The sequence below is a fragment of the Anoplolepis gracilipes genome, unplaced genomic scaffold, assembly GCF_047496725.1.
Source record: "Anoplolepis gracilipes unplaced genomic scaffold, ASM4749672v1 Contig22, whole genome shotgun sequence".
Lineage (NCBI taxonomy): Eukaryota > Metazoa > Arthropoda > Insecta > Hymenoptera > Formicidae > Anoplolepis > Anoplolepis gracilipes.
Genome location: NW_027328675.1, coordinates 159,656 through 175,928, shown reverse-complemented (window position 1 = coordinate 175,928; position 16,273 = coordinate 159,656). Strand labels below are relative to the sequence as shown.

Sequence of the window (16,273 nt, the reverse complement as noted above, 5' to 3'; positions counted from 1 at the left end):
AATATGAATAAGTTTATAAATGATATTTTGATATATTTCATAGATAAAAATATATTTTCGAAATTAAAAGACCATATTAACGATCAAAATTTTTTTATTAATCACTTTAATTACTTATTACGTGCCATTATACAATTATACACAAAAACAAGATTGACATATTATGTAAAAAAAGTAGAATTAAGTGATAGACATAAGTTTAATAAATTAATATTATTTAAAGGCCAATGAAAGTAATAAATATACATTTTACAATAAACATATATTTTATTTTATTTACTCTTTTATAAAAATTAAGTGCTAATATATATTAGAATAATAATATATATAACATATGTATATATATATATATATATATATATATATATATATATATATATATATATATACAGAATATTTTATAAAATATTTATTTAATAATAATATATACAATAAAAGATATAAAAATATTTAAAATGTGATTGTATCAGTGGGTCTAAATTTTTTTCGTATTACAATTTTTTTACGTTATATTTTTCTTGATTAGAAAAACTATTTGATTTAAAAAAAATTACAAAAAAGATTTTATAGTATTTATTATCATGTACAATATTTGAAATGACGCAAATAAAACATTTAATATATTAATTATAAATATTTTGATTAATAAAGTTAAGTTGAGAATCAGTAATTATATATGGAAAGCCGAACACATCCGATCGGTTACGAAAATGGCCGACCTGGCACCGATGCCCCCTTTACCGCGATTATCAGATGCCCCTCGTAAAACGCTCTGTCTATAGAAGTCTATGAGTCGGACCTCTTATTCTACGACATTTTTGGTCCGGAATCTTCCCCTTAAACCTCTGATCCTACGGCAAAATTTGAGAGTGGAGGTATAATTCCCCTTTCGCAGTCGTAGCATGAAAGGATTTTTTTTCGTAGGATAAGAGGATCGTAAGATAAGAGATCCGACTGTATGATGTTAGACTGAAATCACATGGTGCGGAATAGAAGTACGGAATAGAAAATGCGTCATAGAAACAGCCAATCAGAGCTTAAGGAGACATTGCGGCAAAGTTCTAATTGGCTGTTTCTATGACGCACTCTCTATTCCGTACTTCTATTCCGCATCATGTGATTTCAGCCTTAAAACAAGAACAAACGCGAGGTTAGGATATCTGTTATATCTGGAGTAGGCATAGCAGAACGTTATGTTAGAATATTTTTAATATTTAAATAATAAAGTATTATTTAATAAAATGTAGGAAATAATAAATTATTATTTAAATAAAAACGTTCTCTTACATAGCGTTCTTCTACAATACCTACTCTAGATACGACAGATATTCTAACCTCTGTTTTAATATCATGATTGAAATAATAGAAATATTCTAACAGAGCGTTTATCTAGACACCTACTCCAAGTGACAGATATCCTAACCTCGCGTTCGCCCTTGTTTTAATATATTTCGTGTTTTTAGTATTAAACATTTGAAAGCTCTTTACGGGATATTGCATCTTCTTACGATATGATAAGCAATCTGAGTTAACATACACGAGTATTTTAGCAACGTGAGACAAGTGGATGTATGTGTAAGACACAAGTAATTAAAAGTAAATATTGTTTATGTTATAATGTTTTATAGTGTATAGGTAATAATAAAGGGTATTTAACATAAGTTTAATAATTTTTTAATTAATCAACATTTTTCTATTTACAGAATTTTCTCTAGAAATAATGTATGCTGTGCAACATACATATCAGTGCTGGGATAATACGGTGTAAGTACGTTAGGAAATATTTTTATTTTGTTATTTTATTGTTTGTTGAATCTAAAATAAGCCTGAATTACTATGACAGTTGTACGGGTAAGATTTCAGTTATACAGAGAAAGAGAAGACATATCTTGTCTTCACGCTGCTTATTAATATTGTATCATTTTTATTTTTATTTTAGCATAAGACTGTGATAGATTTATAATAATCAGCAAACCAGATTCAAGATGCACCGAGTGTCAAGAGGGAATCCATTACAAACTATGAGAATCTGTTAAGCGAGAGCTTAATATTAAAGTCTCCGCTAATAGAATCTTGTTTTATGTAATGGAATGATCAACGGTCGGTCACTAATGCAGTGATTGTAAAATCAATAATGGTTTTGTATTATTAATATGTTAGAAAATTGTGTAACATTTGTAACTTTCACGATATGTAACTTTTTAGTTAGTGAATAAATCAGTGAAGATTGTAATTTAGCATTATAGTCAAATGCAACGTTTTGTATATTTTCTGAATTAAAATATCTAATAATTTGTTATTTTTAACTGATTTATTAAATTTACTATATTTATCTTGAAGTATTTATTGATGGATACGTATTTTTTCACAAAATAATCCTGTGTATTAATATAATATTTAATTTTGTTAATAATATTGATATTATATTTGTATTAATTATACTTTGAGTTTTACATTTATATGTACTGTTTTACATAATGCATAATATTACTACTGTAAATGAGTATATCGGTTTGTTCAGCGACAGTACAAAATTATGTATAATAGCACATTATACTTCAGCTATTTTAACAACACCATTTTTTCCATAAAACGATTATTTTAGCGACACTCCAAAAGTAAATAAAGAAATTCTTCTTTTGAATAACCATGATTCATCGTATATACAATCAATCAAGATATACATATGTACAAGATAGACAAATATACATATATCTTGATTGATTGTATATACGATGAATCATGGTTATTCAAAAGAAGAATTTCTTTATTTACTTTTGGAGTGTCGCTAAAATAATCGTTTTATGGAAAAAATGGTGTTGTTAAAATAGCTGAAGTATAATGTGCTATTATACATAATTTTGTACTGTCGCTGAACAAACCGATATACTCATTTACAGTAGTAATATTATGCATTATGTAAAACAGTACATATAAATGTAAAACTCAAAGTATAATTAATACAAATATAATATCAATATTATTAACAAAATTAAATATTATATTAATACACAGGATTATTTTGTGAAAAAATACGTATCCATCAATAAATACTTCAAGATAAATATAGTAAATTTAATAAATCAGTTAAAAATAACAAATTATTAGATATTTTAATTCAGAAAATATACAAAACGTTGCATTTGACTATAATGCTAAATTACAATCTTCACTGATTTATTCACTAACTAAAAAGTTACATATCGTGAAAGTTACAAATGTTACACAATTTTCTAACATATTAATAATACAAAACCATTATTGATTTTACAATCACTGCATTAGTGACCGACCGTTGATCATTCCATTACATAAAACAAGATTCTATTAGCGGAGACTTTAATATTAAGCTCTCGCTTAACAGATTCTCATAGTTTGTAATGGATTCCCTCTTGACACTCGGTGCATCTTGAATCTGGTTTGCTGATTATTATAAATCTATCACAGTCTTATGCTAAAATAAAAATAAAAATGATACAATATTAATAAGCAGCGTGAAGACAAGATATGTCTTCTCTTTCTCTGTATAACTGAAATCTTACCCGTACAACTGTCATAGTAATTCAGGCTTATTTTAGATTCAACAAACAATAAAATAACAAAATAAAAATATTTCCTAACGTACTTACACCGTATTATCCCAGCACTGATATGTATGTTGCACAGCATACATTATTTCTAGAGAAAATTCTGTAAATAGAAAAAATGTTGATTAATTAAAAAATTATTAAACTTATGTTAAATACCCTTTATTATTACCTATACACTATAAAACATTATAACATAAACAATATTTACTTTTAATTACTTGTGTCTTACACATACATCCACTTGTCTCACGTTGCTAAAATACTCGTGTATGTTAACTCAGATTGCTTATCATATCGTAAGAAGATGCAATATCCCGTAAAGAGCTTTCAAATGTTTAATACTAAAAACACGAAATATATTAAAACAAGGGCGAACGCGAGGTTAGGATATCTGTCACTTGGAGTAGGTGTCTAGATAAACGCTCTGTTAGAATATTTCTATTATTTCAATCATGATATTAAAACAGAGGTTAGAATATCTGTCGTATCTAGAGTAGGTATTGTAGAAGAACGCTATGTAAGAGAACGTTTTTATTTAAATAATAATTTATTATTTCCTACATTTTATTAAATAATACTTTATTATTTAAATATTAAAAATATTCTAACATAACGTTCTGCTATGCCTACTCCAGATATAACAGATATCCTAACCTCGCGTTTGTTCTTGTTTTAAGGCTGAAATCACATGATGCGGAATAGAAGTACGGAATAGAGAGTGCGTCATAGAAACAGCCAATTAGAACTTTGCCGCAATGTCTCCTTAAGCTCTGATTGGCTGTTTCTATGACGCATTTTCTATTCCGTACTTCTATTCCGCACCATGTGATTTCAGTCTAACATCATACAGTCGGATCTCTTATCTTACGATCCTCTTATCCTACGAAAAAAAATCCTTTCATGCTACGACTGCGAAAGGGGAATTATACCTCCACTCTCAAATTTTGCCGTAGGATCAGAGGTTTAAGGGGAAGATTCCGGACCAAAAATGTCGTAGGATAAGAGGTCCGACTCATAGACTTCTATAGACAGAGCGTTTTACGAGGGGCATCTGATAATCGCGGTAAAGGGGGCATCGGTGCCAGGTCGGCCATTTTCGTAACCGATCGGATGTGTTCGGCTTTCCATATATAATTACTGATTCTCAACTTAACTTTATTAATCAAAATATTTATAATTAATATATTAAATGTTTTATTTGCGTCATTTCAAATATTGTACATGATAATAAATACTATAAAATCTTTTTTGTAATTTTTTTTAAATCAAATAGTTTTTCTAATCAAGAAAAATATAACGTAAAAAAATTGTAATACGAAAAAAATTTAGACCCACTGATACAATCACATTTTAAATATTTTTATATCTTTTATTGTATATATTATTATTAAATAAATATTTTATAAAATATTCTGTATATATATATATATATATATATATATATATATATATATATATATATATATACATATGTTATATATATTATTATTCTAATATATATTAGCACTTAATTTTTATAAAAGAGTAAATAAAATAAAATATATGTTTATTGTAAAATGTATATTTATTACTTTCATTGGCCTTTAAATAATATTAATTTATTAAACTTATGTCTATCACTTAATTCTACTTTTTTTACATAATATGTCAATCTTGTTTTTGTGTATAATTGTATAATGGCACGTAATAAGTAATTAAAGTGATTAATAAAAAAATTTTGATCGTTAATATGGTCTTTTAATTTCGAAAATATATTTTTATCTATGAAATATATCAAAATATCATTTATAAACTTATTCATATTAAATTTATCAAGTGTCTTATGTATATGTATATAAGTGATCAAACTATTTTCAATTTGTTTACATACGTACACAAGACTCTCTGATGGATATAATAATAACCCTCTCTTTTTAATATTTATTAAATTACAATTAATATTTGTACTTGGTTCCATTATTAATGTTTCAATGCATTCAGAATAACGTAAAGTTTTCATAAGTCTTTTTAATATATATCCAGCCATATAAGTGATAACTTCGTTTTTATATTCCGTAGTAAAAAACGGATATTGCACATTTAAACTGTAATCGTGATCAGTAATTTTTGTGTCAAAAACATTAACCCAGTTTTGATATAAATTTTCATTTATTGTGGCATATATAACATTAACAGGATCATCCGTTGACGGTGTATGTAATATTGGAATATTTTCTAGAGATATACAGTTACCATTTGCTGTGTTTCGTATTTCTGTGTGTTATTAATTTTTTAAAAATAGCTTTAAATTGTTTTACAGTAGGATTATTATTATATCCACCACGAGAACGTATACTGCTAAATAATAACTCTAAATGATCTTGACTAACTTTATACGTTGGAATATATTCTAAAAAGTTATTATCAATGCAATTAAATTTGTACATATTTTGTAAACTTTCTATATTTATTAAAAACCCGAGAAAACCTGTTTTAACTTTCGAATTAAGTACTTTTACTTTTTTCTGCTCTTTAATAAGTTTTAATGTTTTAATATACTCTCTATATTTCTTAATTTTTTCAAAAATTTCTACATTATTGTCAACACTTATCGGTTTTTTGAAACCACATTGTCTTATATTTTTGCAATTGAAAATATCAAATAAATCATTAATAATAAAAGTAAATTTTATAGTTGCTGAGCAATCTTTAAATTGTGGTAATTGTAACAAATTTTTGCAAAATTCCAATGCTTTTGCAACTGATGTACTTAATAATTGACTCGCTAATTTGACTTTCATCTTGTTTTTATAAAAATCTATGTGTTTAGTTCTCAATTTATTACCAAGATGGAGACCTTCTTTTTCTTGTAATTGGTGTAACTTTTCAAAATATTCCCACTTTATTATATTTCCAGCACTATCTAAAAGTTCTTTTATAGTGCCAAGAATGTTTCTTATTAACTTTAACATATGGCAAGCATCAAGAAATACATTGACTTTGGTGTCTGCGGTTGGATGTTTGAACCATGTTTGGAAATTATTTGATTTTATGTCTAAGCTACAACCAAGATTCTGAAACATTTTAATGTTACTTGACAAACCATCACACGTTACTGATACTATTAACATGCCAGCTTCATACAGTGCAGTTAAACATTGTATTGTTAAATTTTGCTTTTGTTTTGTAGTAATACCGTTTATCAGATAGTAAGCAATAGGTAATTTCCAATTTTGATTTAAGCACACAACACAAAAAACTAACGCTTCTTTGGCAATTTTTGTCGTATCACATTCCACATGCATACCATAATCTACATATCCAACGAATTTATCTTTACAATAGTCGACATGTTGCCGTATTGCCATTTCGTCAAACATTAGCGCACCTACTAATCTATAAGAAACTGAATATGCGCGTCGTTTAATAGCCTCTATAGCCTCAGTATTAATACCAGGTTCTCCATCAACTGAACGATACCATCTGGCTAATGTTTTTGGATGTGGCAATGCGTTATAAAATTTATACCGAACATAATTATATGCTTTTGGAGAGTAATAATGAAGAGATAATGCAAACTGTCGCAAGCAAGACTTATACACTCTAGATACAGGCAATTTTTTCCGTTTCCTTATTTCACGCTTTATTAATTCTTTGATACCTGCATCTAAATGTTGTAAAATATCGCTGTCTTCTGCTGTTAGTAGATTCTGTTTCTGCAGATCCTTTAATACATTCTTTAGTGTAGATAATTTCAGCCGTGTTTTTTACGCTCATAATGACTTATAGATAGTTTTCTTTTTAAATGTTTAATGTTATCTTTGTACATTTTTCGAATTTTAGTATTTATTGGTGAATTCATGATTCTGTCAGGAGATATACTAGTAGAACGACGCACCATTTTATTAGTATTACCTGTAACGATATACAATATTCATTATAGTAGTATTATTTATTTTATAGCATAAGCAGATATATTTATTTATATATTTATTTTTTATTTATACTAACCAGTGTTATTTTCTTCAATAAAAGTATTTTGATGATCTAAATCACTCGAAACTCTCTGCAGAGGAGGATTATTTGAATCTGTCTGAAGTACTGGATCATCTGAATCTATCTGAATTGAAGGCACATCTGAATTTGTCTTAATTGGAGGCTCATGTAAATTTTTCTGAATCGGAGGCTTATCTAAATTTGTCTGAATTGGAGGTTTATCTACATTTGTGTGAATTGTATATTCAGATTGCATTTCTATTTCAAGTAACTGAAAAAGACAAGTTAGCATAATATTTCTTTAGCCTGTATCAGACTATGCATTGAAGATTTAAATTTAGGATTGAAGATTAAAATTTGACCAATTAGGACAAAGAAATTTTGTTCTGATTTGTCAAATTCTAATCTTTAATCTTTACTCTTCAATTTTTAATGCGTAGTCTGATATGGGCTTTATAATTGTTACATTTAAGAAATAAAATATTATATAAATATCATTATATATGTATATATACATGTGGAACAGCAACTTTTTTTAATTTGCAATATTTATGATCAAGTTGATAATTCGTTTCTCTAAAATGAACGGAACAAACTGCAGCAGATTTTTTTGGCTCATAATTTTGCAAATGTAAGGCTTCGAGCCATTTCTTGCGCATCTCCATATTTTGAGGAAACCTAAAATAATATAAATAAGTACGTAAGAAAGAGGCAATAGGAGCGAGGAGATGTGAATCAAAATTATAAGTTTTTTATATAGGTGATGTGTCGCAGGTATATTGACATTAAGTACATTAGTAACATTCTATAAAATGACGGAAATTATAATAAAAATCTGAACGTTTCGATTCATGTTTTGAATCCTTTTCAGCATAATATATAAAATAAAATAAAATAAATAAGTGAATTACAAATAGATAAAAATGAAATTAATGAGAAAACATCGCATAATAAAGGCGTAAGCAATGTATGAACTAAAAATCGTGATCGTATTCGCATGATTAAATGGATCAATGCCTTAGAACCGCTGTACATATTTGTCGCATGTTAGTTGTATAAATTACATATATATAAAACGATCCAACTTGTTCGGCTCTTTTATTGTACGGCTTGCATAATAATCCCGCAAGGCAATTCTCCGAGGTTTCCAGACCGAGGGAGGTATGCAGTTAGATTGAGGGGTTAAGTCTGTATTAATAAAATGAGTATAATAAATACCTGTTTGTAATAAAGTTATTTACCGCTAGTTTGTGTATAATGGTGGTGACTCAGAAAAAGCTTACAGGATATGCATTCCGTTTGTGTGTTGTTGAATCTATGGTATATATATCGCGCAACTGATGTTTAACGTGTGGTTATGCCGATGGTACAGATGGTAATGAGCTCAAGGGCGAAAAATACATTTAAGATGGAAAGAGTTAGATAGGTGACATTAAATCTTAGGCAGTTTGTTTATTATATCATCGTAAATAGCTGGCAAACATTCTATATCTGTTTGTAGATTTATGCTGTTTATTTGTCGTTTGATATATAACATTTCAGATATCAGTCTTTTTGTGTAATAGGGCTCATTGTCTAGTATTTGTGCATTGTCCCAGTCAAAGTCATGATTGTATGTTAGGCGGTGGTCAGTGAACACTGATTTGTTGTTATTGGGCTTCATTATGTTGGTCTTATGTTCTTTTATCCTAGTATTCAACTTTCTGCCTGTTTGACCAACATAAGAAGCGTCGCAATTTAGACAATTAATTTTGTATACCACGTTTGTTTTCATGGAAATAGGGACTAAAATAATATATATATATATTTTCATATATAAATTATATTTATTATATAAGTATATTAAATTAACTACATCAATTTATTTGCAAATACTTAATTTACATAATCTACATTTAAAATATTTTACTTACAAATGAAATGAAATGTTCCTATTTAGAACACGTTCCATCTCTACTTGTTCAACATTTTATTTATTTTTGTGTTTGCGATTTTTACATTTATACACAACACAAAACTCATTTTTATATCTCTAAACTTCGATGTTAGTATGTTCTTCACACTACTATTTAACACCATGTTTAACACAACATATATGTTAGGTTAGATATTGGCCGAACATTATCGAGTCTTAACGAAATAAACCGAGTTGGCACCGATGCTCTCTTCCCGTATCATCAGAGCCCCTCTCGCCCTAAATAGGGCCTAACGGCTCTGTCTATAAAAGTCTATGGTCCGACTATATTTTGTATTTTTTGTATCAAATATTTGGGGTGGGAATCTATTGACCACGTCGTCAATTGGCCAGTTTAAAACGAGACTTTCTGATTGGTTAATCGTTGCTGATGACCCTAGGCATAAAGTTTATGGGATGTTGTTCTTTTCCACGATATAACTTTGGATAAAAAATCTTTGTTAACATAACATACTGGAGTATTTTAGCAACGTCAGACAAGTGGACGTATAACACACTTCGATTTGACGGAATCTACCATCACATTTCGTTTTTACTCACAATTAGAGTCCTATATAAACAGAGAAGCGACATCGGCGTCGCGATTTCTGATTGGTGATACCCCCACCTAATTGAAGCAGCCATATTGAGCCCCAAAGTGAAGATAAACTTATGCAGCATGCAGCATGTGTTTAGTCAGTGTTTAGGTTAGATATAATATTGTAATTGTCATTAGAAATAGGCATCATATAATATATATGTATTTAATGTATAATATATATTTAATTTATATCGTTTATTTTTTAACTTTCAGTCTCTAAATATAATAATATAAAAAAATTAATATAATAAATATAAAGAGATGGTACGAGTGTGCGAAGTTTTTGGTTGTCTTGTTCGGGAAGGTTAAGGATTAAGATTATATATATATTCAATATAATTAAAATGATTGCATATGCAATACATTTATACACTTATATTTTTGCGTAACATTTTTAATTGTTATTATTATTTGAGAGAGGGAGAGAGAGAGAGAGAGAGAGAGAGAGAGAGAGAGAGAGAGAGAGAGAGAGAGAGAGAGAGAGAGAGAGAGAGAGAGAGAGAGAGAGAGAAAGAGAGAGATTATCAGATATATTTAATAAAAAAACTGTAACACGTTTATAACCTCATATAAACGGAGTATGTGTTTATTAAAGTTCTGGAGCGAGCACAATATGGCGGTGCTGGAGGTGGTGGTGGGGGATCGATGTCGCTTCTCTGTTATATAGGACTCTACTCACAATCAGTAATCGGACACTCTGTATATAGGGTGTCCGTAGTGGTTCGCATTTAACCGCTTGTTAGCAGATAAAGTATGTTAAACTGAGAAGAAAATTCGCAATAATTATTAAAAGTAATAAACAAAATTGTCTTGGCACGTGAGAAGCGGTAACCGCACGGGAGCGGCGAGTGACGGAGATGTGACACGTGACATATGATACTGCACCGAAAAGTATTATTTTGTTTTTTCAGTAATAGTAAAATGATGATGATGTCGCGTGTTGTGTGTAAGATACCCTGCGTATACAGGGTGTCCCATAATTCGCGAACCACCCGTCAGGTACAGGTAGAGTAGGTTAAACTGAGCAAAAAATGTTACAGGTAGTATAAGGTGTTAAGACGAAAAAAATCACACGCATTAAACGAAGCGCGCACTATGGCCGGTATTCATAGTCCGTTCTTATATTCAAGCTCGTCTTAAGTAAAGTCTTAAAATTCTATTCGGCCATCTGATTGGTTGAACGTAGTCTTAAGTCAACTAAAAACATATTTAAAAATGATCTTATATATAAGAACGGACTATGAATACCGGCCTATGTGTGTGACTTCAGGTTGTCAATGCAGAGCGTTCCTCTCACCGCACTAATCGTGGACAATTGCAACGTGGTTAATCGCGACGTGGTCAAACGCAACGTGGTTAAATGCAACGTGGTCAATCGCAACGTGGTCAATCACAACGTGGTCAATCACGACGTGGTCAATTGTGACGTGGTCAAATGCGACGCATGGTCAATCCTAACGTGGTCAAATGCAACGTAATCAATTGTAACGTGGTCAATAGCAACGTAGTCAATTGCAACGTGGTCAATTGCAACGCGTGGTCAATCGCGACGTGGTCAAATGCGACGCATGGTCAATCGTAACGTGGTCAAATGCAACGTGGTCAATTGCAACGTGGTCAATTGCAACGTGGTCAATTGCAACGCGTGGTCAATCGCGAGGTGGTCAAATACGACGCATGGTCAATCGTAACGTGGTCAATAGCAACGTAATCAATTGTAACGTGGTCAATAGCAACGTAGTCAATCGCAACGTGGTCAATTGCGACGTGGTCAATCGCAACATGGTCAAATACGACGCGTGGTCAATCGCAACGCGGTCAAAAGCTACGTGGTCAAATGCAACGTGGTCAATAGTAATGTGGTCAATCGCGACATGGTCAAATGTGACGTGGTCAAATGCGACGCGTGGTCAATCGTAACGTGGTCAATCGTGAAGTGGCCAAATACGACGTGATCAAATGCGAGGCGTGGTCAAATGCAACGTGGTCAATCGCGACATGGTGAAATGCGACGTGGTTAAATGCGACGTGGTCAAATGCGACGCGTGGTCAATCGCAACGTGGTCAAACGCAACGTGGTCAATTGCAACGTGGTCAATAGCAACGTGGTCAAATGCAACGTGGTCAATTGCAACGTGGTCAATTGCAACGTGGTCAATTGCAACGCGTGGTCAATCGCGACGTGGTCAAAATGCGACGCATGGTCAAAAGCTACGTGGTCAATAGTAACGTGGTCAATCGCAATGTGGTCAATTGCAACGTGGTCAATTGCGACGTGGTCAATTGCAACGCGTGGTCAATCGCAACGTGGTCAAATGCGACGCATGGTCAATCGTAACGTGGTCAAATGCAACGTAATCAATTGTAACGTGGTCAATAGCAACGTAGTCAATTGCAACGTGGTCAATGGCAACGCGTGGTCAATCGCGACGTGGTCAAAATGCGACGCATGGTCAATTGTAACGTGGTCAAATGCAACGTGGTCAATTGCAACGTGGTCAATTGCAACGCGTGGTCAATCGCGACGTGGTCAAATGCGACGCATGGTCAATCGTAACGTGGTCAAATGCGATGCGTGGTCAATTGCAACGCGTGGTCAAATGCGACGCATGGTCAATCGTAACGTGGTCAAATGCAACGTGGTCAATTGCAACGTGGTCAATTGCAACGCGTGGTCAATCGCGACGTGGTCAAATGCGACTCATGGTCAATCGTAACGTGGTCAATAGCAACGTAGTCAATCGCAACGTGGTCAATTGCGACGTGGTCAATCGCAACACGTGGTCAAATACGACGCGTGGTCAATCGCAACGTGGTCAAAAGCTACGTGGTCAAATGCAACGTGGTCAATAGTAACGTGGTCAATCTCAACGTGGTCAATCGCAACGTGGTCAATCGCAACGTGGTCAATTGCGACGTGGTCAATCGCAACACGTGGTCAATCGCAACGTGGTCAAATACGACGCGTGGTCAATCGCAACGTGGTCAATCGCAACGTGGTCAATCGCAATGTGGTCAATTGCAACGTGGTCAATTGCGACATGGTCAATTGCAACGCGTGGTCAATCGCAACGTGGTCAAATGCGACGCATGGTCAATCGTAACGTGGTCAAATGCAACGTGGTCAATTGCAACGCGTGGTCAATCGCGACGTGGTCAAATGCGATGCATGGTCAATCGTAACGTGGTCAAATGCAACGTAATCAATTGTAACGTGGTCAATAGCAACGTGGTCAAATGCAACGTGGTCAATTGCAACGTGGTCAATTGTAACGCGTGGTCAATCGCGACGTGGTCAAATGCGACGCATGGTCAATCGTAACGTGGTCAAATGCAACGTGGTCAATTGCAACGTGGTCAATTGCAACGTGGTCAATTGCAACGCGTGGTCAATCGCGACGTGGTCAAATACGACGCATGATCAATCGTAACGTGGTCAATAGCAACGTAGTCAATCGCAACGTGGTCAAATACGACGCGTGGTCAATCGCAATGTGGTCAAAACTACGTGGTCAATTGCGACGTGGTCAATCGCAACACGTGGTCAATCGCAACGTGGTCAAATACGACGCGTGGTCAATTGCAACGTGGTCAATCGCGACGTGGTCAAATGCGATGCGTGGTCAAATGCAACGTTGTCAATCTCAACGTGGTCAATCGCGACGTGGTCAAATACGACGCATGGTCAATCGTAACATGGTCAAATGCGATGCGTGGTCAAATGCAACGTGGTCAATCGCGACATGGTGAAATGCGACGCGTGGTCAAACGCAACGTGGTCAATTGCAACGTGGTCAATGGCAACGCGTGGTTAATCGCAACGTGGTCAAATACGACGCGTGGTCAATCGCAACATGGTCAAAAGCTACGTGGTCAAATGCAACGTGGTCAATAGTAACGTGGTCAATCGCAACGTGGTCAATCGCAACGTGGTCAATTGCGACGTGGTCAATCGCAACACGTGGTCAATCGCAACGTGGTCAAATACGACGCGTGGTCAATTGCAACGTGGTCAATCGCGACGTGGTCAAATGCGATGCGTGGTCAAATGCAACGTTGTCAATCTCAACGTGGTCAATCGCGACGTGGTCAAATGCAACGTGGTTAAATGCGACGTGGTCAAATGCGACGCGTGGTCAATCGCAACGTGGTCAATCGTGACGTGGCCAAATACGACGTGGTCAAATGCGAGGCGTGGTCAAATGCAACGTGGTCAATCGCGACATGGTGAAATGCGACGCGTGGTCAAACGCAACGTGGTCAAATGCAACGCACGGTCAATTGTAACGTGGTCAAATGCAACGTGGTCAATTGCAACGTGGTCAATTGCAACGCGTGGTCAATCGCGACGTGGTCAAATGCGACGCATGGTCAATCGTAACGTGGTCAATAGCAACGTAGTCAATCGCAACGTGGTCAATCGCAACGTGGTCAATTGCGACGTGGTCAATCGCAACACGTGGTCAATCGCAACGTGGTCAAATACGACGCGTGGTCAATCGCAACGCGGTCAAAAGCTATGTGGTCAAATGCAACGTGGTCAATAGTAATGTGGTCAATCGCAACGTGGTCAATTGCGACGTGGTCAATCGCAACACGTGGTCAATCGCAACGTGGTCAATTGCAACGTGGTCAAATACGACGCGTGGTCAATCGCAACGTGGTCAAAAGCTACGTGATCAAATGCAACGTGGTCAATAGTAACGTGGACAATCGCAACGTGGTCAATTGCAACGTGGTCAATTGCGACGCGTGGTCAATCGCAACGTGGTAAAATGCAACGCGTGGTCAATCGTAACGTGGTCAAATGCAACGTGGTCAAAAGTTTCTGTGGTCAATAACAACTTGGTCAAATGAGACGCTCCCAAAAAGGCTACACACTAAATTGGACCACCAAAGTGTTTGAAATTGTTAAGATACAGAAAACTAATTCCGTGAGATATATATTAAAAGTTTCGCGCGGAAATCCCGTCGCCGGTTAATTTTACGAATACGAACTACAACGCGTTGCTAATCCCGTTATATATCTTGTGGAAAAGATATTGAGGAAGAGGGGTGATGAAGTTTTTGTGAAATGGTTGGGATTCGATAGTTCACGGAATTCTTGGATACATAAAAATAATGTATTGTAAAAATATAACAAATATTATATAAACTTTACATATATATAAATATATAATTTTCAAATATATAAGTAGATAGGATAAGAGAGTTCTAATCCTGGGATCTGAGGGGGGTGAGGTAAGCGGGGAGGAGACGAGGCGAGGTACCTCGCCTCCCGTACTGACCGGGGAGGAGGCCAAATGTCCCCCTAGACTGAGGGGAAGGGGGAGGTACCAAATGTCCCCCCCAGATTGAGGGGGAAAGGTTGGTACCAAACACCCCCCTGATTAAGAGGGGGAGGGGGGAAGGCATACATATGGTTCCGCACGTGGAGGGAGTGTCCTCTCCGACTGACTGCGGAGGTCTGATGGTGAGAGAGGAATGTCAACTGTTATAGATAAAATAATCACCCCACTCTGTTTATCCATAATGTATATTTGCAATAAATAATTACGTTCGCAACGTGGTAGAGGGAGACGGTGCGATAGACGTTCGCAACGCGGTAGAGGGAGAAGGTGCGATAGACGTTCGCAACGCGGTAGAGGGAGAAGGTGCTATAGGCGTTCGCAACGCGTTAGAGGGAGACGGTGATATAGGCGTTCTATATAGCGTAGGACAAGGAGAGTATGACGTGGTGTGAGAAGGAAAGCGCTGTATGTGTATGACAAGAGAGTGCATGATGATAGGAAAAGGAGGGCATGATGGTAAGAAAAGGAGAGCATGATGGTAGGAAATGGAGATATGGGTGCGAGAGAAAAGAATAGAGAGGAAGAAGGATAGCGAGAAGGAGAGCGTGTTATGGGGTGCGAGAGAAAGAATAGAGAGGAAGGAGGATAGCGGAGGCGCGATAAGACGGAGGCTAAGGCGTACGCGAGAAAAAAGATAATTTTTGCATGTTAAGTTTTTTATAATGTTAAATGTTATCTTATTATCTAATTATATCTAATACAGAGGAAGAAGGATGGGATAGATGATGAAGGTGGATAAGTAATAAATATATATAAGTTTAACATAAATTTTATTTAAAAAGTGTGTATGTGTATACATATA

General features: G+C 34.5%; 1 protein-coding gene and 2 long non-coding RNA genes across 4 annotated transcripts; 1 reads left to right on the top strand and 2 right to left on the bottom strand.

Annotated features, from left to right (window-relative positions):
* Positions 1 to 1,170: 1,170 nt before the first annotated feature.
* Positions 1,171 to 2,652, top strand: LOC140675937 (uncharacterized). Its single transcript, XR_012048499.1, has 3 exons — positions 1,171 to 1,596; positions 1,704 to 1,764; positions 1,940 to 2,652. It is a non-coding gene; the product is annotated as an uncharacterized lncRNA (long non-coding RNA).
* Positions 2,653 to 2,731: 79 nt separating this feature from the next.
* LOC140675938 (uncharacterized) lies at positions 2,732 to 4,224 on the bottom strand. Its single transcript, XR_012048500.1, has 3 exons — positions 3,799 to 4,224; positions 3,630 to 3,690; positions 2,732 to 3,454 (listed from the first exon to the last, which is right to left on the bottom strand). It is a non-coding gene; the product is annotated as an uncharacterized lncRNA (long non-coding RNA).
* Positions 4,225 to 5,626: 1,402 nt separating this feature from the next.
* On the bottom strand, positions 5,627 to 9,614 carry LOC140675939 (uncharacterized). Of its 2 annotated transcripts, none has more exons than XM_072910535.1 (6): positions 9,479 to 9,614; positions 8,784 to 9,350; positions 8,081 to 8,243; positions 7,581 to 7,836; positions 7,231 to 7,484; positions 5,627 to 6,643 (listed from the first exon to the last, which is right to left on the bottom strand). In XM_072910535.1, exons 3-5 carry the CDS (start codon positions 8,228 to 8,230, stop codon positions 7,324 to 7,326), a joined length of 567 nt encoding a protein of 188 aa, XP_072766636.1. In that variant the 5' UTR covers positions 8,231 to 8,243; positions 8,784 to 9,350; positions 9,479 to 9,614; the 3' UTR covers positions 5,627 to 6,643; positions 7,231 to 7,323. The 2 variants fall into 2 exon arrangements, with proteins under 2 accessions (XP_072766636.1, XP_072766637.1); XM_072910536.1 differs by having other exon boundaries at positions 8,807 to 9,350.
* Positions 9,615 to 16,273: the final 6,659 nt, after the last annotated feature.

Excerpts from the sequence above, each read along its gene's own strand:
- LOC140675939 (XM_072910535.1), bottom strand. The coding sequence starts at position 8,230 with ATGGAGATGCGCAAGAAATGGCTCGAAGCCTTACATTTGCAAAATTAT. Across the intron at positions 7,837-8,080 it reads AAAAAGTTGCTGTTCCACAT|TTACTTGAAATAGAAATGCA; the intron begins GTATATATACAT and ends TGTCTTTTTCAG. Across the intron at positions 7,485-7,580 it reads TATTGAAGAAAATAACACTG|GTAATACTAATAAAATGGTG; the intron begins GTTAGTATAAAT and ends ATATCGTTACAG.